Raw genomic sequence first — 24,778 nt, 5'->3', positions numbered from 1 at the left:
AGCTTTTTTTTCCTTCTGTCTTGCCTTTCAAAGGCCTCCAAGCAGAACAGAACACAAAACAACACATCTCTGATAAAATATTTATTTAAACTAAATCTCCTCTACGTTTTGTTTTCTTTTTAAAGACCATAACATTCTCAAATCAGGTTAGAGCTTGGATTTAAAAAAATATCAGAGTAGCTGATGTCTATTAAAAAAAAAAAACATAGTATGACACAGTCAAAAATAAATCATAGTCTTCTCATACTGGAAAAGGGAAATGCCATAGTAATAGCAGCAGTGGTACAAAACAGAAAGGATGCCAGAAAAATAATAACTTCACAAAAAGTGCACAGAAGAGTGTAAGTCAGAGCTAGTAAAGCCATAACTACTTGCTTCTGCAAATGTTATCCAAACTTTATGCAAAATGCTCAAGACACCTACAAGGTGCACAGAGAAAACAAAGATACACAAATAGCCAACCACACTATTCAGCACAGGAGAATCTGGAGCACAGGGAAAGGAAACACATAGAGGAGGCAACACTCAAGTGCCATTGCTCTGTCTTAACTGAAAGAAATTACCTTTAACATTTGCAATCCACACTCTTGGAAACACGTGTTTACCGTTTTCTTTCCAAAAAAAAAAAAAAAAAAAAAACAAAAAAAAACACACCTCTGAATGAGCTCAGTCATCTCTTTTAAAACACATCTGTAGGATGAGGCTGTGCTCTCATTGCTGACCTATTCTCCACAGTTAGAACAGTCAGGATATGGCTATACATGTCCCTGTGGGTGCATAAACAACCAAAATGGTAGCATGCTACCCTGAAGAAAAAGATGGCACCAGTCTGCAAAGCAGGGAAAGTGTATGATTACTTTGTTATGGCATTCACTTGCTGAACAACATTCTGGACAGTTCACCTGGACTTAACAACTATTAAAATGCCTAGTAAAGTATTTTAAATGTCCAAAGGGCACCTTCTAATCACTACTGTACACAGCAGAAAGAGGAGAAGTAAAAGGTTTCTTTTGGCATGTTTTAAAGTGGGGGGGGGGGACCAATTACTCTATTTTCCAGTAAGGTTGATCATGTTAGTGTGTTAGACAATCATCTTTGCAAAATAGTAAAGAACTGGTTCCTCTGCTTTATAACAGAGGAATGCCTACTTCTGAATCTCTACCAGTTTCACTAAGTCATCTGCTAAGTTGCTGAGTCTGACCAAGACAGTGGCAATTCTATGTACACAGTAACTGTCGCTGAAACAAAAACATATGTGGGCCTTTGGTTTTCAGTGTTAAACAGCAGAGTTGCAGGATGGCAATTTTGGATGTGGGCATCCAATTCTACATAAACCCCCTTTTAAGCAGTTCTGTTCTCTTCTAGATCCGGATGTAAAACTGGAAGCAGTCTGTAAAGGAACGTCAACGACAGGCAGATTTTACATCAACTCTTTTAAAGCAGAATAATGAGGAATAGCTGAAAAAATATTGTTAGATTTCAGACACAAAAGTTTCCTTCATTTGGGTATTATACACCTGTCAGAAGTTATTAACTTAGATCAGCAGGAACAACAGCTACACTATCATACTTAACTTGATGATGAGATGACAAATAAAATTAAAGGTTATAGTTTGTGAAAATAAACTTAACATAAATAGTTATGATTTCAGCCTTTAACTAAATTAAATGCAAAATTTTTATGCACAAACACTATCTGAAGTTTTCATATCCGAAACATTGTTCTTCCTGAAAAAAATATAATAAATAAATCAAGCTGATTGACTATCTTACCACATACACAAAGTAGAAAGAAATACAAACATTAATTTGCAAAGTTTAAAGGCTTTCTGAATGTGGTAATCTAAGTACTCATGCATTCCCAAATCAGCTTTGACAAGTGTCTGGTCAGTAATCCTTTATAATAAAAGCTGGTATGCCATTTAAGCATGTTCCATTTCTAATTGTCTACCATTAATTTCTGATACTAAAGACTTTAGAGAAAATACTCAGTAACAAGCAATTAGCACTTTTTGCCTAAATATATTTAGTATGCTTATACGTGTTATGTGATAAACACTATGAGAAAAATTGAATTTGGTTTCAGATTGTCTCTTAAAAAGCAAGGGAGATCAAAATTAGAAGTACTAATTGCACATCCTTTGCTGAGATTCCGCTCCCATTCTCCACCAGGAGTAATGATAATATTATGCATTACTGATTAGCTCACCCCTAAACTCTAAATCTGCAAAGAATGAAAACATAATAGTCAGAATCCAGATTTTTTAAAGTCTTACTATACACTGATCACTGTGATTCAGCCAGCTAAGTATCATTTTTATAAGTGACTTCTTAGATTCAGATGCTTAAAGTATGAAGGTATATCATCTCCACTGATCTCATTTAAACACATTTTAGGATTTTGCCAATAGAGTTTGGCACAGTTACATAAAAATGCCTATTTAACTTTAGTGGGAACATGTTGCATACATACTGAGACATCATTCCGGCTTTAGTGACATGGAGAAGCCCAAACAGTACTGATACAGTAACATGCAACTGTTAAATCTAGAGTATTACAACTTAAGTTTAAATAATCCTATCTGTGGCAGTATTTCCAATGATGATTTAAGGTTACATGCACAGATAGTCTCACGGATTTTTTTTTTTTCTGCACAGTGTGGAGTCCAAATTACTTTTTCCGTAACAGCTGAAAAACAGAAATAAACATCCATTAATGTGATACGTATTAAACACTTTACAAGCTGGCAGAAACCTCAGTGACATTTCAGCAAGCAGATCTAAGACACTGTATATGATTCAGGACAATACTCACATTGCTATACGAAGTTTACTTCACTGAACATGTCTTTTTTTAATACTTTTTACAATTGCCATAAGACTAAAGAAGTGTGATACAGAATACATTAAAGCAAACATTCAGAAAAACTGTACAAGCATGTGTGTGGCTGATACACATATGCAAATGTTAGTTACATGAAAACTGACAAAACTGAGCACAAATGACAGCTCTGAACTTGTATCCACAAATAACTTTACTCATACGAGCTATTCCATTTCATTTGTTCCAGACTTAATGGTTTGTAACTGGTACTCTAGATGGGCAACAGCTCATATGTTTCTGTCAACATTTGGACATTTTTTGATTCAGATAAATCAACATTCCAGAAATTCATACGGAATCTGTCTTTTCCAGCCTGCTTCAAAAACACCGAATTATTCATATATACCAAAGGAAGACTCATTGAACCAAATTAAAGATTTGATTATAAAAACAGATTTTGGTATGTGCTCAAGTGCAAAAAAACCCTGTACATTTATTTAACACTTGTGTAAATCAAAAACAGTAAACCATTTGTTTAAAGTGCTCTACAGCTAAGACTTTATAGACCAAGTTTATCCCTAAATGAATACCAAAAAAACCCAAAAGCTTGCAATGCAACACTAGCAACCTTATGGAGCCAGGTGCTAGCAGGCACTGTTATACTGTATTATTCATCAATTATTTAGAGAGGCAGAATCTGATCTCACTTATAGTTAATGCAAATTTATACTGATATAACTGAGATTAGAATCCATCTCCTGGTATACACCGTCCTGAAGTGATACAAAGAAGTCGCAAAACAGAAACCCCTTTTTTGTATAAATATGTCATAAATAAAATATGTATAGATACAAATATTCATTACACCAGCAGCTTAATGGTCTAATATTTCAGCTCTTGCTTCTATAATACTTTGTTAAAAAGATATCTTAATCAGCAGAATAAATGTTAGCAGTGCTGCATTAGCTATCTGTGATGCTACATGCCTCAGAAACAATTTATGCACATTTTGAAGCCTTTAGTAGATCTTTAGAAGTGAAAGTAGGTAGAAATTTTTGATGCAAAAAAGAATAAATAAATAAAAATTGTTAAATATCCAATGTTTGGTACAAATGCTTTATATTAAGTTATTTTTATACATTTGTTTAGAAAAATACACTAAATATTTCTACTTTCATTGGCTAAAGACAAAGGACCAGATTATGTATATCCCTGTGTTTTTAAAGAAGGCAATGTTAATTACCATCAAGCTGCTAAAGTAAACCCATTAATACCTAATCCCACAGCCCTTACACAGGCAAAAAAGCCACTGCAGGGGTATCACAGCTCCAGGAGGACTGCATGACCAGGCTCTAGAGTCTGTACAAATGACCAATAGGCCCATGGCACAAGTTACATTTTCTCCAAAAACTTGAAACCCTTTTGCTGAAGTTTATAATTTACAGGTTTACTAATGTATCAATCAGACCTTCACACGTTTTAAAAAGAGCTACATTTACAAATGTAGATGCTTATCTGTTAAACCATTATTTGTTCCAAAAAATGCACATTCAAACTGTGAAATATTAGGAAAATACTCTTGCAAATAAACTATATAAAGATAAAATACACTTCAAAGATAGTTTTTATGTTATTCTATAAAGTGCAGAGAAGTCCTTCTAAAAAGGGAAATGACTACTTCCTATAACAGTATAATTACAGCAGCCTTTGCATAGCATTATTTATAGAAAATTCAATACTTTCGGTTTCTTCAGGAAGAAAAGGATGGAAGAGTCTCTTCCAGTTCACATCCTTCCTTAGACACTGATCTATTTTCTTCAGGAATGGTTGATGATACCAAATCTCCATTGACAGCACTTCTAGAACAGTGAGCAGATCCTATGAAGATACCAATAAGTATTTAAGTTTCACCTCAACCAATTCATCCAATTTGCTAAATATTTCCTATACATAAGGAATCAGAAGGTGTAATTACTCTGGACTTCTTGAAATATTCTAATCAATATCATGGCAGAGGATGATGAATGAAGAATGTTCAGCTAGTGCAAGTCAAACAACTTTCTCTTACAATGATTTTTATATTATTAAGGACAGTAATCTGTGGGGTGCAGACAAACTACAACATTTTCTATGATCCAAATGAAATGGATGACTTACTGCAAGTTGGGTATTGCTAGACTATTTGGTAGGGAAGAGAAAGAACGAAGACAATTGGAAGGTAGCACAAGGAGCTTCTATCACAGAAAAAGAAAACGGTGAACAGAGGAACTGAGCTAAAGACTAGAAAGGATTCTCCCCTTCCCCCCCCCGCCCCCCCCCCAAAAAAAAAAAAAAGAAACAGGTACTAGCATAAACCCACAAAACTGAGACTCTTCTTAGTAGTCCTGGAAAGAGTCAGACTGGGTATCTGACCACAGAAGAAAATCCAGACCACAGCAAGCAAAGCCTTGTGTTACTAAGAAGCTAGACTGATGAGCACTTACATCAGTGATGAGACACAGAATGGGGTCTAAACTATATTTACTAGCTTGGGATACATGCTGGCAGACCATAAGCTGGTGGGGGAGGTGAAAGCAGTGGTTGTCTTGCAACAGGCAAGGACCAAAAAACCAAAGAAATGGTGTGGACGTGGCAATACTTGCTTCATGATACAGAGTGTAAAGCATTAATACCTCTTGGGGCTCATGTGGGCTTTCAGCAATGCACAGACCTCAGGCTTTTTCAACTCAAGTAAGGCACTAGGCACTCCAGAAGGAAGCAAGATTAAACCAGAACTAGTCAAAAAGAACTAGTCAAGTTAAAGTCTCCCTGAGAGGATTGAGGATGGAGTCAAATCACAGTAAGATTCAAGAGGAAAAAACACAGAACTGGTTACTAACTCAGCAGGCCCATTTAATGAGGAGGGACTAATGTTCTGATCATGACATCACTTCTTAGTTTTCAGAGGTTGCTTTGATTTATTCTTAGCAAGACTGTGTTATTTTAGAACAGTTCTCTACAGTTATTTCAATTTCAGCTGTTCTCTACAAACAGCGAGCAACCACTGAAATAAGCTTTCAGCAATACACTGTGTGGAAATTAACAGCCCTCCCTCCCCGCAAGTCACAAGGGTCACAAAAGGAGAATTTGTTTTGTGATAACAAACAGATAGCAAATAATAGTATTCCACACCACTTGGCAGAGTATCAGCTCATGTAAGATTATATTAGTACAAATGTCCCTGTTCTGGTTATGTTTCAAGACTGTTTTACCTGAAATAGAATTTTAGCTTACAAGAAGTCCCACTGATTTCAGTGCAGCTACTCCAGGTGTAAGATTCTTGTCAACATAAATGAAAGCCAGCAATAGTCAGCCACATAGTGAACCACACAACTGCTTTGATTTGTAATATAGTAAACCTACAACAAATCTTTGTGTAACTAGAGCTAACAAAACTTGCAGTAAGTATTTTCTTCATACTGATATCAGCATTAAAACACCTACTGTAAATATGGGAATAAATTCTACAGAAAAATACAAAAGAAAACCATCCCTCCGCCAAACTTACTCTGAGAATCTTCAAGGGGAGTATCATTGTAAGATTCTGTATCTGAGTATGTTCTTCTGCGTCGCTGTGATAATTGGTAAGGAGATGAAATTGGTTCTTTTATAGAGTGACTATTCCTACAAATGAAATGAAATGTATTATTAAGAAAAATCTATAACAACACATACCCCAACTCAATATACTTAAATTATTTTGGTGTTTATATTATATTGTTAATATAAATTATATTTTTTCACTGTGCTAAGTTAAAAATGGCAGGGTCAACAAAACATTATTAATTTTCCCAATTTTAAAGACTGAAAATTGAGGTATGAATGTAATTTTGCATGCAAAAGAAAATCATTCAAGAATCTGAAAGACCAAACCAAATATAAACTTAATGTTTTGGCTCTACACATAACTTTATGAACTCAGCAGAATGAGTCATTTTCAGAAAGTTTCTAGCATGAAGAAATATTTACAGAGTGAGTATTAGAGACAGCAGCTCCATTATGTGCCACTGAAACCAATAATCCTCACCTTAGTTTCTAAATCTCCAAGCAACCAAAATTAGATCAGCTTATTTATTTATTTAAGGTTTTTTCCCAAGTGAATAATTTCTCTCACATTTTGATTTTAATGCTGGCAGATTCAGGGAGGTATTTGGAGGAATCTGAAAAAAAGCTTAATGAAACAGGAAGTTACCTCTCTGAATAGCAAGTGCCAGGGTGGCTAATGGAACGCTTCATCTAGAAAAAAAAAAAAGAAAAAAGTCATAAGCAACTTCCAGGAATAATATGCATAAGGACACTGATGGATACTCTATTTACTGCTTCTACAAAGGAGGGTGATATCTTTAATTAGAAGCAATAGTTCTTGGCTAAATATCTTATGTAGCTATATGAAAATGGATGGATTGCCATCAACACTAAAAGTTTTAAAGCACCAGCACAAGAATACAGTCTACTTCCTAAAATATTATCTGGTTTCTACAGAATTCTTTCTCTCTTGCTCCAAAATTACTCATATATCCATTTTTAATTGCAGTGATCTGCAGAAACATAAAGACATTTTTTCCCCAACAAATGCCAGCTTCAATTCCCCATTACACAAAAAAGCTAAAATTCTGCCTCTTGATTCTTTGCTGTTCTTTTGATACCACTGACAAATCTCTATGCATATCAAAGAAAGTAACTGACTAAAATTATTAATGATAAGCTTTAAAAGTTAATTCATTGGATGGAAGACAAAGAGACAAGAGATCCAAGTACAAAGAAATGGAATCCCACAAAATCCTAAAATACAGCTGATCTTGGAATCTTTATATATAGGATCAAAAGAACGTTTAAGATGATTCCACATACGATAAGATAATCGCCTGTCTTCCTAAGGAAAATAATTAGTAGTGCAGAGTTATGAAAGTACTCTCTTTACCATGATTTGCCTTTTTGTTAAATAGGGCATGTTAGATTAACACAAACATTTCTGAATAATATACATTGAAAAATATGCTATCTTGCTGAAGTGCTCTAATGTACGAGGCAGTTGTCTGTTCAAACAAGAGGCAAGGTTAATGTACAGTTAGCACTATAAAAAACAAACAGTTGAACTGAGGAAAGATTAGATTCTGTTCATTTATGAGATACCTGAATACAATCAGAAATGTCTTCCTATGTATGACATATTAATCTGATTACATGGTGGCTGGTAAACAAAGACTGAGAACAGAATAGTATTGACTTATATTTAGAACTGGTACTGATCTTAATAGAGAGGAGGTTTCATCTGTTGACACCACAGCATATAGCAATAACATAGTCTTCTACCACTCTTCACCCCCATCTAACCAACAATATGACTCTTAAAAAAAATAGTATTTTAAAATGTCTAAACCATTTGGACAGGTGATGGTGACACAGGAGAAACTAAGGGATCAGGGTGAGGCAGCTGAAACATTTCTGGCTTAAACTTCGCATTAGCAATCTTCACACATTCCTCAAGTGTTGAGATAAACGTATTACACGTGGCACTAAGCAAGGAAGAGGCTTCATTCATGTTCTGAAAACAAATGAAAGCACAATCATCAGCAAGAAAAAAATGAAAAGATGCAAATACAAAAAACCCCCAAAACATTAATTTCCCTCCTTACTAGAAAGACCTAGTGATAACTTCCATTTCCCATTTTATTTAATCAAATGTACATTTTTTCAATGAGATCAGTTTCAATAAACAGATGTGACAACACTCTAATTTCCTTTTGGCATCTGAATTTCTTTAAGGTATCAGCGAATAATGCTAGAATGTTTTTATTGCAAATACAAGAAGCTTTTCTCTTAGAATGACTAAATCCCTACAGGTATCAGAAGATCATTCCATGAAATAAATGAATTGCAGCAGAACACATACGCAGCTTTATTAGCTTCAGCCCAAGCAGTCTATGGGTCAACTGCAACTTTCTGTAAGATGACAACATTTAGCTGTGCTGTGACTACAAAGTTACAACACTGCTCTACTTTCCTTGTCCCCATACTGCTCAAGGGTGTGTAGGAGGCCACTTCCGAATTTCCAGCACTAAATTTCATTCAAAAGCAGAAATACTAGAATATTACTTGTTGTGTGTATTCAGGGGGTCATATTTACATTGCGAGTTTCCAATACCTGTAGTGGTAGCTTTCATTGCTAAAAAAATGAAAGACCTTCCTACACAAGGAAGTAAAGAGCATGCACAGGGAAGTAAAGGGTGAACAAACAATAGGTTTCAACTACTCATTGAAATAGACTTTTCAACTACTGTGCCTATAACAAAGATCTTAGAGACAGGACAAATTACTGCACAACTAACATGGAATCTCTTCTGGTCTTTTAATCAAATAACTCAAAACACAATTGTTTCCTAATACAAATTAACAATTACAGTTAAATCATCCAGGTGCTTTATGCATATATAATCTCTTACACACAAGTCAACTGTAAAGCATTCAAAAATTGAGCTCAGATTAAATCTCCCAACACCAGGGAGAGGAAAAGAAGGATAAGATGTCAACTGAAACTTAGGATGAAATAAGGTGCTCATGACCACAAAAAGGTCAACAGTATCATGAGCTGCATTAGGCAGAGTATTGCCAGCAGGTCAAGGGAGCTGATCCTTTGCCCTCCACCTAGCACTGGCAAGGCCACATCTGGAGTGCTGGGTCCAGTGCTGGACTCCGCAGTACAAGAGACATATGGAGCTACTGGAGCGAGTCCAGCAAAGAGCTACTAAGATGATTAAGGGACCGGAGCACCTCTCACACAAGAAACAACTGAGAGAGCTGCCGCTCTTCAGCCTGGAACAGAAAAGGCTCAGCAGGGATCTTATCAATGTTTATAAATATCTGATAGGAGGGTGTAAAGACGGTGGAGCCAGACCCTTCTTGGTGGTACCCAGTGACAGAACAAGAGGCAATGGGCACAAACTGAACACAGGAAATTCCATGTGAAGATAAGAAAATACTTTTTCATTTTGAGAGTGGTTGAACATTGGAATGGGCTGCTAGGAGAGGTTGTGGAGTCTCCATCCTTGCAGATATTCAAAACCTGACAGGACTTGGCCCTGGGCAACCTGTTCTAGGTGACCCTGCTTGAGCAGGGGGGTTGGACCACTTGATCTCCAGAGGTCCCTCCCAACCTCAACTATTCTATTCTCCAGTGCCATTCTAGAAATTCAATACCTCAATGCTGGGAGGAGATCGAGTCTCATCATGGTGAACAAATTCTTGTATCGTATGAACTTGCTGCATTAAAAGATCACAGTAAAGACGAAGTTCGGACATTTTGGTTTTCAGAGATTCATTGGTCTCACTTATTTCTATAAAAAATAAAAGAAATACCAATTATGGCATACAATTTATGTGCATATTTTAAAATATGCTCATTTAAATTTTCATTTAAAAATTCATTTAGACTTTCAGTTAGTTTGAGGAAAAGTGGATTCTGCAATGAGTTAAGAACTTGACTTGAAGTAGACACCAGTTTGAACTTAATGATAACTGATGCTACTTTAATGCCCATAAAGAAAGAGGCATATAACTAAAAAACATAAAGTTGAAATTTTTCTTAGGTGCACTGTAATGTAGAAAACTATTAATAGATGAAATTTCCCACATCAACAGACTGTCTGGAAATAGTTACATCAAGTCATCCAAGAAAAATTAAGGAGAGAAACAATAGTAACTATAATGAATCAAAACAGCAGAAATTCAGTGGCTTCATAACAGCTATAAAGTATACAGCTGTTCCTGTAACAACCCTAACTTGCTGCAGTTTCAACTTTTTCAGGTAGAAGAGCTCAGGACCTAGAAAGATCAGATTACATCCACCTTTAAAAGTGAAAGGTGTGTATGTAGGGTTACACACCTCAGCATACACAAGAGAGATCACTCTATTTACATCCTTTTTCTTATATTCCCTCTCAAGACTTTACTCTTGGCTTTCATAAGAGACTTTCAGTCTGCTCCAGTAAGGCAGCTCTTAAGCTCACATGTAGTCTTCCCTGCCTTCTTTCAATGGAGGTGATTTCATCCAGGGAGATGTTCTAGGGTAGTTTTTTGTCCCCAATAAAAGGAAACTTGTACAATGCCCAGATATTGAAATGTTGGCTACCTTAACATCAAGTAGAACAGAGCTGAATATATTCAGAATTTCAACAACAAAGCATCATTGATTTTACATACAAGTGGCTCTTCAGTGCCTTGTGCAGAATAAAGATCTAGAATATCACTGCTATACTGTCTGTAAAAATGGCATATAATTAGGAAACTTGCAGCCTTTCAAAAATGGCCCAGGGAACTAGCCACCCAAACCCCACGGGCCTCAGTTTAAACTACTTATCCATCTGATTGTTAGATTCAGTCAGAACTGGGGCATTTGTGGAAGCAGGGAAGAGAGTGTGAACTGGCACCAACGGATAAAGGTTTCTTTGAAATCAACAGAACTCTATTAATTCATAGCATTTGTGGATCTGATGCTTCATATGGTCACAGCAACATCCCTAGGATACCACACAGATGATACCAGGTGCAAGACAAATTTGAATGCAGCACAGAAATCCAAAATGGAAAGGAAATAAAGAAATCATATTAGTGATAAAACCTACGATTAGCAAAATAAAGTCACAAACAGACCACAACACAGTGATTTGCACTGGTTACTGCCACAATTTAAACATCAAAAGGGAATTTACCAAATAGATCACTGGTAATAATTAAGAGTTATATTTGAAGACAGTAATACTGAATTTATATCACAAGATTAGTACCATCACTATTTGAAAAAGCATTTGAAGAAGTGGTTAGATTGTGCATGCTCTAGGTGACATACATACCTTTTTCTTTTTTTGTTCTGGTATCTGCCAAACAGGCTTTTGCACTCCCCAGAGCTACCAGCCATCTTTGCCTTTCAGCTGCATTAACAGCTTTCATATAGAAATGCTGTTCCCCTGGGATGATTAGCTCCATTCTTGTGTTGTCTGTTGCATGAACTTAGGACAGAGGAGAAAAAAAAAACAATTTTGAGGAAAAAACCCTCAATCCAGTAAGGATTATTTATGACATGCAGATCAAAGTACTTCAACATTTTTATTACAATCACATAGTAATATCATAAATCACAATGTACTGTTGCCAAATAATGAAAAAGTAGCTCAACCCTTCTCCCTAACACACTGAGGAATAAACAGTTAGGAACACCAATTTCCAAACAACGGACAGACTCAAGCACAGTGAGGTTCCCTTACTGCAGTAGCAATATACTGCTTGTGAATTTGTAACAGCTGTTGTATGCTAATCCTGATCTAACCATGGCAAACCAAAAAGTTTTGTTGCAAGGACAAATATTTATGGAGAACTAAGCTAAAAACTGAATGAATGTCCCTTTTTGATGAAATCTGTATTCAAGTCGCAGAGCCCTAAAATCAAGAATTAAAGTAGATTTTGTTAATGGCCCATGATATTCAGTACTATGTCTTTAACTAGAATACACTGCTGAGTTTCCAGTTATCAACCACAGTTCCTCCAGACCCACTCCCTACTTGCCACTGGTGCAGGAGACTGCATCAAATCCAGAGTTCAGCTATTATCTTTCATACACCAAAAGAATAAGAAGACAGGAAAAAGAAGATGACAAGCAGAATGAACAACTGGAACGGCCAAAACATGATATCTTCCACTTTTACATCACTGGTTTAATCTAGACCAAGGAAACAGTAACCAAAAGGAGTTACCACACGAAAAATATTTAGTGGCCCATGTGAAATAAGTCCCACTTTTTAATGTACAAGTACCCACATCAAAACTGCAGTCCTCTGGGGATATCTGGAAAAAGCCCAAGAGTTGAAAGCAATGGAGAGTTAGGTAGTGCCTTACTATTAGCCAAGGAGGTTGATCTACAGCTTAGAAGACACTAAAAGTACAGGCTAAATTCAGTCTGGCACCATCAGTTCATTTACTAACTCTAATACCTACATCACCTATGCATGTATGCAGCTGCTAACAGTGTCAAAAGCAAAAATGACTCAAGAGGAAGAAGGAAAAAAAAAAAAAAAAAAAAAAAAAGGACTGAACAGCTCTTCCTTAAAGACATCTCCCCTTTCAGGTCACTGTGGCTCTTCTGAAAAACCACTGTTCATGATTCAGTCTCCTACCTCAGGCCATAAGAAGGAAAAAAGGTAAAACTAAGATAACTAGCTTAGGTAACTTCAAGTATAAGCCATGTGCATACAACTTTTTAAAAAGGTAAAGAAATATATGGTGGGTTCTAGGTCTCAGAAAAGAGCTTTACGTATCAAAACCATTTTTCTTTGTTGCTATGTCATAATTCACACTCATTATTATCTGTGAACTATGAAGGAATCACACTGGACTAAAGGTATATAAAAGTACCTTTAAAGTACATACATTTAAAGTACATATAAAAATTTGTGATGCAAAGGGTTTGTAACGTGTTCTTATCTATTACCCTGATAATTACAATTTTCTCTAGCAGAAACCTCTTTAATTCTTACCTTTAATTTCACAAACAGCCATCTTTATACTTCCTTTGCTGCCTTTGCAAACATCATCCTGCGAATCATAGTATGACAATATCCCATTGTCTAAAACAAACCATCGAGGCTGCCAACCTAGCAAGATCAAAAACATGAAAAGGAAAATTTAGTCTAACTGCTAAATTGCAAATCAAATTCAGCTCTCTGGCTGTTAAAACTTTTATAAAAGATGCAAACATTACAATATGCCTATGTCACACCAAAAGGAAAGAATCTGTGCTCTGAAAAACAGAGCTGCTCTATAACCAAACTAGTATTATATGGATATTTCACTCTTACTCTTTTTGAATGCAAGATTAGCAATATTTCAGTCTTCACTATACTCCATTCTACAACAGAATGAAATTTTAGTTTAGCCACCAAAAAATCCTATTTTGAAGGCTGATAAATTACATACCTCTGATGAACCGTTCTCATTCAGGTATATTTTTCAGGTAGACTTTCTTAAGAAAGTCATAAAAATAAATACAGTCATACAAATAAATGACTGATGTCAGTAACTGCTATGTTATCATCTCCTCTGCATACCGTATTTCAGCGAGAGCTTCTGTATTTCACCCTTAACTAATGACATGCCATTTTCTCTGAAAGCAGCCCAGCTTCATTGCTCAGCAACAATTAAATTTCAGGCATTGTGCTGGTATTTTCTACTATGACCTAGCAGAGACATGGCTTATACTAATAAGAGTCCATTTGTGAGGAAAGCATACACAAGTTCCTGTACTTACGCTTTCACCAGCTTTGTATTGGCAAAACTTTTTAATGATCTTCAATACATCTACAGAACATAGCAGATTATGCATATGCACAAATATCTGGAAGAACTGCATGCAGCATCATACCACACACAAATGCTAATCTACTTTAATCCGATAAAGAGGATCCATGACAGTAATTTACTTTTTTTTTTTTTTTTTTTTTTACAGCTATTTTATGGGCAAAACTACCGTTTCACAAAACCCAACACTCAGTGGAATAGATGCCCTAATTTTTAACACTACTGAATACAAATCATTATGTCTACTAAATCACTCTTTGTCTGAATTAACAGGTTGCTAAAAATAACATGACACTAAAGCATTCCAGTAGAGCACAAGAACACTGGCTCTTTAGAGTCTAGGTAAGCTAGACAATAGGAGCAGATCACCCTTCTATCTTACAACCTGACACCAAACTTTCTAACTTTCTGCTGGGACTATAGGTTGGAATGGCAATAGCTGTGTGGCCATGAGCTCACCAGTGTGGTGGTATAACGGTATGGTCCACAGCACACAGAACAAGCTGCAGCCACCCAGCAGCAGTGCATTAGTGCACTAGAACACAGGGGGCTCAATCAGGTACTAGACTGCTGAACATCAGATAAAAGCTTCCCTATTCACACTAAGTCATTCATTAGAAGTTTCAACACTAATTCAAGAAGTACAAGACCAGTCCCCACTGCATCATGCCACAATTCCAGGATAAGGAAGTAAAAATGTGCTACTACTTTTTTTTTATTAGCTATATCAGTAAACAGTTATGTCTTTCAAAATGCAGAGTGGGTAAGTAATAAGCAGATCCATGCTCAGATACAAAAACTGAATGAAAACAAGCTATGAACATTGAGGGATACCAGCTCCCATAGGAAAAGATTTCAAATTACATAACTACATCACTATTTACACTAAGAGTATGTAAACAGCTGTGAAATGACCATACTGAAGCACCTGTTCTGTAAAACATAGCTCCAAAATGCCCTATTATTTTTTCCTGCTACACTGCATTGTAAAACATTGACTCTGTGCTCCTCTTAACTTGCAAGTGCACGCAGAGGACACAGTCGATGTTTTTCTAAACAGTCTTGTGCTGATAAAAAGGGACCCTGCACAGATGATTATTATATTACACACAGATGATAGCCTCACATTATGCTAGCATTGAAAAAACAGAAGCAAGGCACTAAAAGACTCCAAGTGCCTTACAGAAGCAAGCAAAACGGCACTAAAAGACTCCAAGTGCCTTACAGAAGCAAGCAAAACAATGAAAACAAAAATACCTCTTCTTATATGAACTTGGGCCCTTGAAAAAGTGTTCTATGTTTCACAAAATATTTAACAAACTCATACTTTTACAAATTCACAGATGCACGCATATTATGCAAGTGAGAAAAACAAGCTGTATTTTGGGTTTGTTTTTAATGAAGCAGGAAGCTAAATAATGTTTTTTTGCAACACTTCAGCAATATTAGCAAGTTCCTTCACTGCTTGGCTTCTATGGTTAGTGAAAACAAGCAGTATGTCTTATTTCTGGCTACAAAAATACACAGTAGAGTAACAAGAAAGTCGCTAACAACATTTAAAAACCTGACTAACATGATTAGATGATTCTGTTGAATCAGCTGGCCTACATATCCCAAGCAAGGGTTCTGGAGGCTGGTACTCAGTACTAACTTTCAGTGAAAGTTAGATGCATGTTGATGTAAGAGTCTATTATGCAGAGTCCTATGACAGTCTATTATCCAGCATTCATAGTCACTGTTAAATATTTACTTATTAAATAACAGACTTTAAAGTCTATAGCAAACACCAGCTACACCACAAAGACTCCTTACCTGTGACCTTTTTACACTTTGCTACAGTAACTTTTCTGCCACAAAATGGAAGTGACAAAACTATTTTGAAAAGAAACTTGTATTCATTATTTCTTTTATACCCACAATTTTTCTCTAGTAGTATCTCCACATTTAATGTGGAGAAGTGAGAAAAATATCTTACCAAACAGCTATGTGATTGTAGTACAACTGCTCTCTTTCACTGGAAGCCCTGCATGCATGGACACATATTTGCTCAGATAAATACGAGACTACGCTGTGTACATTTTGGTTCACAGCAAGTGCATGCAATAATGGAACCCAACGACTGTTAGTGAATTAAGCAAGTGCATAGTTCTTCTTCATTTAAATTATCCACATTCAGGAGCTAGGCTAGAACTCTGTTCCTGGATTGGCAATCCAAGCAACATGCAAGATTGCACACGATACATCAAATACAGCAAAACAAGCTAGTCTGAGGTGAGTTGATTAGTTGTTCCAAAGGGAAAGAGTAGGTACTATGGACAGCCTTGTGCATGAGGATGCCACTCCATGTTTTCTTCACTGGCATCATTGCAATGTGGCCCGCATTTTACAAGTTCTGAGAATTGAGTTTCACATCACTCCACATTTGAAATCTGAATTTCCTGAAGCAGGACTGCACACATGTAGAACAGCACATATAACGTGCAAGACAACAAAAGGACAAACGGAATATTGTCAAAGTACTCAAACAAGAGGCCTGATTAAGCATGATGTACGATCCAACACCGATCTGCTCCCGGGGGAAAATCAGTCCTATTACAGTGTCAGAAAAGACATCTGTTTCACCTTGGAAGTACAATCTATCCATTGTTATCTCCAGGGGGAGGTACCTCTATTATTACAGAGCATGAGGCAAACAACACTGGAATTCTGATAGCAAATGCAGGCATTGCCTACACTTCTCTCTGCAGCACTTCTAAAAATGAATTTCCAGAATAAATTACCCAGAACTAAAGCTCTTTGTATGTTTTACAGGTTAGGATATGGGAGCACAGGTTAAAAAAAAAAATTACCATCCAAACTGTATACTAGGAGAGCATATTTTATACTAAGAGAATTTTACATTCACCATTGAAGATTTAAAGATGCAATATCGAATGATTCCTTAACTGCAACTGAAGATACCTTGCAAGTTTGTATGCCACAAAAAAAAGCTATTTCCTAGGGAAATGAAAGATGGAAGGAAACATCCAATACTTTGGATGTTCGGATGTGACATTTAAGACAGCAGTTCAGGTCTCTGTTCTGTTAGGGCTCTTGACTAACTTGGCAATATTCAATCCAGCTCTTCCAAGGTATTTAGCCACTCTGTTCCCTGTGGAAAACCACGGGAGTTCGGCAGGTCTGTTTTGAGGATCTTTGAGCTGCATCAGTACCCACAGTGCATAGGTTGCCCACGAAGGCACAAACAGGCTAGGCCTGTCTCCAAAGAGTGTCGTGAATATAGATATAGGCGGAAGAGTAGGTGGTCTCTGGCAAAGGCCATCGCATAGTATCTATCTCCTGCTGTCTCAGCGTCCAAAGCTTGATCTAACCCGCAGAGAGCCGGGGGCGGCCCCAGCGCGGCGGCCCCCAGTGCGGCGGCAGGGCAGGCGCCATCAGCCGCGCTCGGCCACCGCGGGAGGCTTTGCTCCAAAGGCAAAGCGCAGTTTAGGAGCCAAAAAGCAGCAATTCCGGGCTGCAAACGGCCAGCCGGCGGCGAGGCCGAGAAGCCCCTGCCGACTAACGGCCGCCTCCTCGGGGAGACGGGCAGCCGCCGGCCCGCGCCCGCCCCCCCGCCCCGCCCCGCCGCGGCCCCCCGGCCCGCGCCCCCCGGCCGCCTACCCGCCAGGTAGTTGGTCCACTTGTACAGGACTCCCTCCATCGCTCAGGGCACGGCTCCGGCCCGCATCCTCCTGCTCCTCCGCGGGGGAAAGGGCAGCAGCAGTTGTCGGGGCTGGCGCGGATCTCCCTCCCCCGCCGCCGCTCCCTGCGGACGTGGAGGCGGAGCCGCTCAGCTCAGGGCGCCGCGGCGGCCCCGGCCGCGGCGGCGGCGACGCCCGCCCGCCCGGCGCGGCCGCCTCTCTCCCCCCGGCCCTCCGCCCCCCCCGCCCCGCGGCTGCTCGCATGGACCCTGACGTCTCCTTCGCTGCCCGGATGGAAGGGGCCGGCGGAGCCCAGCCGGGACGCGCGGGGGAGCCCCCGGCCAGGCCGCACGGAGCCGCCTGCCCCGGCCGCCGCCGGTGCGCAGCGCCCCGGGCCCGACAGTGGCGTGTTCCCCCGGCCCGGCCCGCTCGCCTGCGTAAATCCTCGGTCAGGCGAGGCGCGCGGCGCGGCCTGGCGGCGGGCGGGCCGGCGCGGGGGGAGCGCGACGCGCCGAGCGGCGCCACATCCTGCCGCTCACCCGCAGGCGGCGGGGCTGTCCCGGGCGGGCGGGGGCGGCGCCGCGGGCTGGGCTCGGCCCCTGGGCCGGGCCGGGCCTCCGCCGGGCGGGCGGACAGTGCCACGCAGCCGCCTCGGGAGCGGGCGCCGCCGGCATGGGCCGCGGGCTGGGCCTGCTGCTCCTGTCGCAGGCGCTGGGCCTGCTGGCGGCCGCGGCGCGGGGCGAGGGCGGCGGGGCCGCCGCGGCGGAGGAGGTGAGGATAGAGGTGCTGCACGTCCCCGAGCAGTGCGGCCCGCGGAGCAAGAAGGGCGACCTGCTGAACGCGCACTACGACGGGTACCTGGCCAGCGACGGCTCCAGGTTCTACTGCAGGTGTGTGAGGGCGGCCCGGCCGCGCCGCCGGCCTCCCCGGGCAGCGGCGCCCTCCTCGGCCCGGATCCCCACGGAGCGCGGCCGCCGCCACGTGTCCCGCCTCGCGGGGCCCGGCCGGGTCGGGTCGGGCCGTGCCGGGGCCGCCGCCGCCGCCTGAGGCCTCGCCCCGCCCGGCAGCCTGCGTTAAAGTAACGCGAACAGCGTCCCCGTCCCAGCTTGTCGCGTCCTAAGCCGAGTGCCACGGTTCTGGTTTTAGCGGGGATGAGTAGGATACCTGTGCGGAAAGCGGCTTGTGCTGAGCTGCTTGGCGTGAGAGCGGTGTCCGAGAGGGAAGGTCACTGCGTGACACGCGCGGCCCAGGCGCTGGGAAGTCTCCGAGACCCCTTGGCTAGAGCAGGAGGACATACACCTCCCTTGCTCTGTGCTGAAGTCTGTACGCACATCTCAGTTTGGGGGAGAAACTACTGGCAAGGACATAGATTGGCCTAAGAAATCTGAGTATTTTTGTTAGAAGTTTGAGTACAGCATACACTTTATACTTTTACAGACAGCACTCTGCAGTGCTGCCACATTGCACTAGCGGTTTGCGGTATTTCTGCACCTCCCTGCTTTCTCTTTTCCTCTGTGCTGCCTTTCTCTTTGTCCCAGAGTTAGCATTTATGCTTTTGCCTCTTCATATCACCCCATCCGTCCGTCTTTGGGCTGTTTCAGTTTGCCTTATCTTTCTTTGCACAGAAACTCTCGTGCAAAAGCTTTGTTTTTACGATGCCTCCCTTTTAATGTTGGCGTGTCCTATTAGGCAGGACTCACCTGCTCAGAACTATATGGGAGAGTCTTTTCTCTCTTTAGCGTATCTGTCTCATTCCTTACCCATACTTTGATGAATATTATAGACAGTAGCCTAGTTTATTACACAATCTTGATTCATCTCCCATTTGTAGGATCTAAGGAAAATACATAGCATATACGGTAACTTCAGCTTTTGAGCTACGTGTTGCTCATGCACAATTCACTGTAGCTCTCCCCCAGGGATACCTCATTTGACCAGAAGCTGGGTCAAACACTGAACATCTTAACTGTGCAGAGAGGTGGGTGGCCATGTGCTGTAGCCAAGACTGCGAGATCACCATGACACTCGCCTGCGTGCCCCATCCCACCCCACCACAATGTGGTGAGAACTAGAAGACATTTTCGCTTCTGAGCAGTGAATTGCTCTCAGCCCTCCTCCTCTCCCAGGCTTTCTGCAGCGGCACCTTGTGACTGTCAGACCTATGAAATTTCTAGCGTGGAGTGCATATGATCAGAAAGACTGGACATTTCTCTCCTCTTCCACCCCCCCCCCCTTTTTTAAGAAGTCAGGTTTTTACTTTTTCTTTGATTTCAAAGGGAGGTTGCACTTTACATATCTCAAGATTTGACCCTCAATGAATGATAGACATAGCAGAAAAATAGCATTAGTACTTCAAATATTATTGTACTCTATTTGTGTTTTAAGTCTAATGCATACTTTTACTGTGACTGCTAACAGTAAAGTTATTTTCTTAAAAAATATATGAATACTGAATTCATTGTTATCCACTCACAATTTTTTTTAATAGTCGGACGCAAAATGAAGGTCACCCAAAATGGTTCGTTCTGGGTGTTGGACAAGTCATAAAAGGGTTAGATATTGCTATGATGAATATGTGTCCTGGAGAAAAACGGAAGGTGACCATTCCTCCATCATTAGCATATGGACAGCAAGGATACGGTAAAAAAAAAAAAGTTTTAATACTAAACTTCATGTCTTTTCTCTGTTTCAGTTACATTTTCAAATGAACATATAGTATTGTAAATGACTGTAAGAATTGGCCTGCCATTATTTTTGGAGGGCACTTAAGGTGACAACTGCAGTGGGATCTAATCCTGCTCATTCCTGTGCAGTTTGAGTAGCCCTTACCATAGACCCTCTGCTAGGCCTTGCAGTTTGCATCAGAATTCAGTACAATGAGGCACCTGACACGTTTCTCTGAGTATTGCCACCATGCCAAAAATTGACAGCAAAAGGAAGATCTCTTTCTAACATCCATACAAGCAGTTTTTTTCTTAATATACTATATTCTATTCATGTTTAATTTCTATTATGTGAGTGCTACCTGCTTAACCTTTTAATGAAATCCTGCATTTTCTGAGCAAAATGGAATGTAATGCACTGCATGCCACTGAATCAGTCTAACTAGGAATCATTTCTTTAAAAGACTGCTTATGTTGTGGATAGTTAATGGACAATGTCATGACTACATAATAATTGCAATAATACAATGCATGAAATGGGGTTTGAATTTCTGATATTTACATGTGCAGTATATAAAAATAAATAGATAAAATAGATAGTTCTAGTCTTAGTCTTACGCACTGTTTCAGCACTCTAATATTTAGATATTTTAAATTCATCTCTAACTTGGGTATGGTAGTTTCTCTGAATAGGTAACTCCTGCTGTATGGTCTTAACTTCTTAATGGTGCTGTGTCAGAATCCCATGAACCAGTCTCATCTGTGAGACAATTCCACTGCAGCCAGTGAAGCTTACTAGCAGTGAGTTTTGCCTCTGAGCATAAACAATGTTTAATAAGGAAGTCTTGTAACAATAAGGAAAAACACTTGGTACCAAACAGAAGTGTTCTTAAAATCTAATACTAGCTGTAACTATTTGTTCTAGGTAGGACTTCGAGAAAGTATTTTTTTCCTACAACATTCCTGTCTTCTGTCTCAGCGTATTCCTGCATGCTGGGGAAGATGCCTGCCTAATCTTGAATTAGAAAAGATGCATGTGGCTTTTTAGGTCTTTACATATCTTTTCTTGTTGGTATGTATATTCTTAAAAAACTACTGGCACTGAATTCTACTATTGTATCTTTCTTTCATAAGTAGTGTATAAACCATAGCATATATTCAGATATATTTAAAACTTCTACACATTTAAAGCTTGTAAGATTAAAATCTTTTGAACTCTGAAACCTGTCACTTTATTACAGATATTTTAGATGAGAAGTGCAAGTAATAGTTTTGTTTGCCTTCTGTTTATAAACAAAGTAGATTCTTGACCTGTTCTTGGCTTGAAAGATGGGCACAAGTTCAAAATTAACTTCGGTCAAAATTCTGAGGTTACAATGCCATATTCACTAGCTTTAGCTAAGGATAGAAGCAGCTTGCATGTTTACATTCTAATTGTACACTGCATGATTTTTAGATGCTTTTTTTGGCTTGATTTTTACACCCTGTTAGTTTGTTCCTGTCTTTTTCAGTATTCTGTGAGAGGTTTTGTTTTGTTTTGTTTTGTTTGTTTTTTGGCCAGATGCATGGTACAATGACCTATGTTTATAGGCACTGTTTCTTTTACATCAGATACCAAATAATGCTTTGACACAAGAATAATGAAGCCTACCATAGTTTCTTTTTTGGGACCAAACAAAATATCCACTAGTTCATCTTTTTGTGAATCTGATAACTTGCATTCTGTTGCGTCTTTCTAACAGGTTGCATATTTAAAACACTGTTTTGCATAATGTTTTTACCATAGATGTAATCTCATAGGAAGCTTCTAAAACCTGATATTATCTGCTTGTCCCCTCAGGCAAAAAATACATACGAGCATCACTTTATTACTTTAATCTTTCAAAATCAGATTGCAGATATTAAATAAAGGCATATGTCTAGGGTCAATCTCTCAATGTGAGGCCCATCATGTGACAGTATGTAAAATGGTCTGGACTTCAGAAATATGATTTGTTTTTCATGATACGCAAATCCTTCTCAAAGTTGTTTATATCTTAATTTAAAAAAAAATTGATTTGATATGAGGAATTTAATTTTGGTTCAGGGAAGTATATTGTTTGCAAATCTCTCTCAAAAGTATTTTATTTAACAAAGTGACGTGTCCAACTAATCCCATTTTTTGTTTTGCCAGAATCTAAACAATCCTCCCCTCTATCTTTGTAACATTTTTAAATTTAGGGTTTAGATTGTCATTCTGTTACCAAAGTGATCTGCATATTAATACAACCTTTCATAACAGAAAAGTAAGGCACTTTATGTGTGCCTGTGTCATATGTGTGATCTCTGACCACAGTGTCTGATTTCTTAAACACTTTTTTTTTTTTTTAATATTCATAGCACAGGGCAAGATTCCACCCAATGCAACATTGATCTTTGAGATTGAACTTTATGCAGTAAATAAGGGACCACGCAGTGTTGAAGCATTTAATCAAATAGACAAGGACAGTGACAAGAAGCTCTCTCAACTTGAGGTAATACAATATAACTAATTTGGAATAGATCATATTCATAAACCATATAGTTAATGTTAATTGCTGTTACCTTTACATGAGCTGCTGCTGCTCCAGTTATCATGTAAAGCTTTTGTATGCTTACACAGACTACACTGTGCAGTGTTGACATTTGCTTCAATACGATGGTATGTCTCAGACTTGGGAAACAAACTTACATGTCTGCGCAGCAGGCACAGTAGCTCCTGTTTATACTGCAAGTGTGCTTGAAGGTAGCTGTTGAGTGCTCCTGGCCTAAAAGTGCAAAATAGCACAATAAAAAAATGCCTGAATGTTTACTCAGTTTCTTAGACACAGTTTGTGTCCTTGGTGTTCCTGAGAAACAGGCCAGAGATTAATCTGGACTCTTTCTGCTTTTGACACTCTTTAAATTGCCAGAAAAATCATGGTACTTTTTAGATGTAGATTATTGCTCAATACAAATTCAGAAAGTGCCAGAAGTTTTAGTGGCAGCCACTTCTTGAAAATTTCTGTTATGTCTGCTAATGAATGTTATACCCCCAAAATTTAAAGGCTGTTTAACATTTTGTGGAGGTTTGACATAGTTTTGCTATGGAATTTGAAATGTTGGGGTTTTTTAGAATAAATAAAGTTATCTTGATTAGAAGTGTACCTATACACTAATTTTTATGACACACACAGCAAACTCAGTTTTTTTCTTTTCTTTTAGATAAGCCAGTATTTGAAGGAAGAATTTGCAAGAGATGGCAAAAAACGTCATCCCTCAGTCCATGATGAAATCTTAGCTGATATATTCAAGAAGAATGACCATGATGGAGATGGTTTCATATCAGCAAAAGAGTACAATGTCTATCAGCATGATGAACTCTAAGTACTTAAAAAATTTCTGGCTTTTTTCTGGACATTGAATTTAAATAATTTGCAAAATAATTCTTTGTCACAGAATTTTTTATGTTTTTACAGCATCTTTTTATATCTATTAAGGTGATTGTAAAAATCTTGTTTTTAACACTTTATTAGTCAAACGTGTGATAAATTTTAAAACAGAAATAAGTAAAATTGGAAAACAGTATGATCTATTGCTAGTTTTTTGCCATGTCCTAATCTACAGTATTGCTCAGTGGCCTTCCTCATTGGGTAAATCACTGATCAAAATAGTTACTTCTGCCCTATCAGGCACAAAAAAATGGTTCCGATACCTGTTGACAGAAGTATTCATCGGTTCCAAGTCACCTGTAGAACAAAACAGGAAAACAAAATCTCAGGAGGGAAAGTTTATTAAAACTCTGTAGGGTTTCTGCTGGCTTTTAGGCCTGCTTCTCTAGGAATTACCATGTACTATTTTGGAGAATTATGCATCAAATTTAACTATTAAAAGTCTTGGAATAAATGAATGCTATCTATAGAATTTAAAGAGAAAAATAGGTTTTTAAGGGAACATAAAATAACCTCTGTGGTGTAATACTAAGTTGAATAATTTGGTGTTCATGAAAACTCAGTATTGTAAGTGAATTTTTAAACTTTAACCTTAATAAAAGTGATAATAAAATCAGCCAGTTCTTTCAAAAGCACAAAGTTCAACATCTATGAGATTGTGTTTTATTTGAATGAGATTGAACATGATGGGTGATACTCTGTATAGACATGAGTAGCCATCTGGGCATGATTGTGTTTTCCCTCAGATTGGAAAAATGTGAAGAACAATTACAGTAT

At 39.0% G+C, this 24,778-nt stretch overlaps 2 protein-coding genes across 4 annotated transcripts; one reads left to right on the top strand and one right to left on the bottom strand.

The window, feature by feature from the left end:
* Window positions 1–68: 68 nt before the first annotated feature.
* PLEKHA3 (pleckstrin homology domain containing A3) lies at window positions 69–18,479 on the bottom strand. 3 transcript variants are annotated; one of them, XM_064515019.1, is made up of 10 exons: window positions 18,323–18,475; window positions 17,870–18,014; window positions 13,390–13,506; window positions 11,713–11,868; window positions 10,061–10,197; window positions 8,244–8,408; window positions 7,056–7,099; window positions 6,372–6,487; window positions 4,564–4,702; window positions 69–2,689 (listed from the first exon to the last, which is right to left on the bottom strand). In XM_064515019.1, the coding sequence occupies exons 2-9, from the start codon at window positions 17,907–17,909 to the stop codon at window positions 4,575–4,577; spliced, it is 903 nt and encodes a 300-aa protein (XP_064371089.1). In that variant the 5' UTR covers window positions 17,910–18,014; window positions 18,323–18,475; the 3' UTR covers window positions 69–2,689; window positions 4,564–4,574. The 3 variants fall into 3 exon arrangements, with proteins under 3 accessions (XP_064371089.1, XP_064371088.1, XP_064371087.1); XM_064515018.1 differs by having other exon boundaries at window positions 69–4,702; window positions 18,429–18,479; XM_064515017.1 differs by having other exon boundaries at window positions 69–4,702; window positions 18,323–18,474.
* FKBP7 (FKBP prolyl isomerase 7) lies at window positions 18,471–24,646 on the top strand. The gene is made up of 4 exons (XM_064515020.1): window positions 18,471–18,779; window positions 20,378–20,529; window positions 22,932–23,065; window positions 23,775–24,646. The coding sequence occupies exons 1-4, from the start codon at window positions 18,562–18,564 to the stop codon at window positions 23,934–23,936; spliced, it is 666 nt and encodes a 221-aa protein (XP_064371090.1). The 5' UTR covers window positions 18,471–18,561; the 3' UTR covers window positions 23,937–24,646.
* The last annotated feature ends 132 nt before the right edge of the window (window positions 24,647–24,778 follow it).

This window comes from Dromaius novaehollandiae, chromosome 7 (assembly GCF_036370855.1).
Source record: "Dromaius novaehollandiae isolate bDroNov1 chromosome 7, bDroNov1.hap1, whole genome shotgun sequence".
NCBI lineage: Eukaryota > Metazoa > Chordata > Aves > Casuariiformes > Dromaiidae > Dromaius > Dromaius novaehollandiae.
The sequence above is the reverse complement of the archived record's forward strand: the minus strand, read 5'-3'. Positions and strand labels throughout refer to the sequence as shown.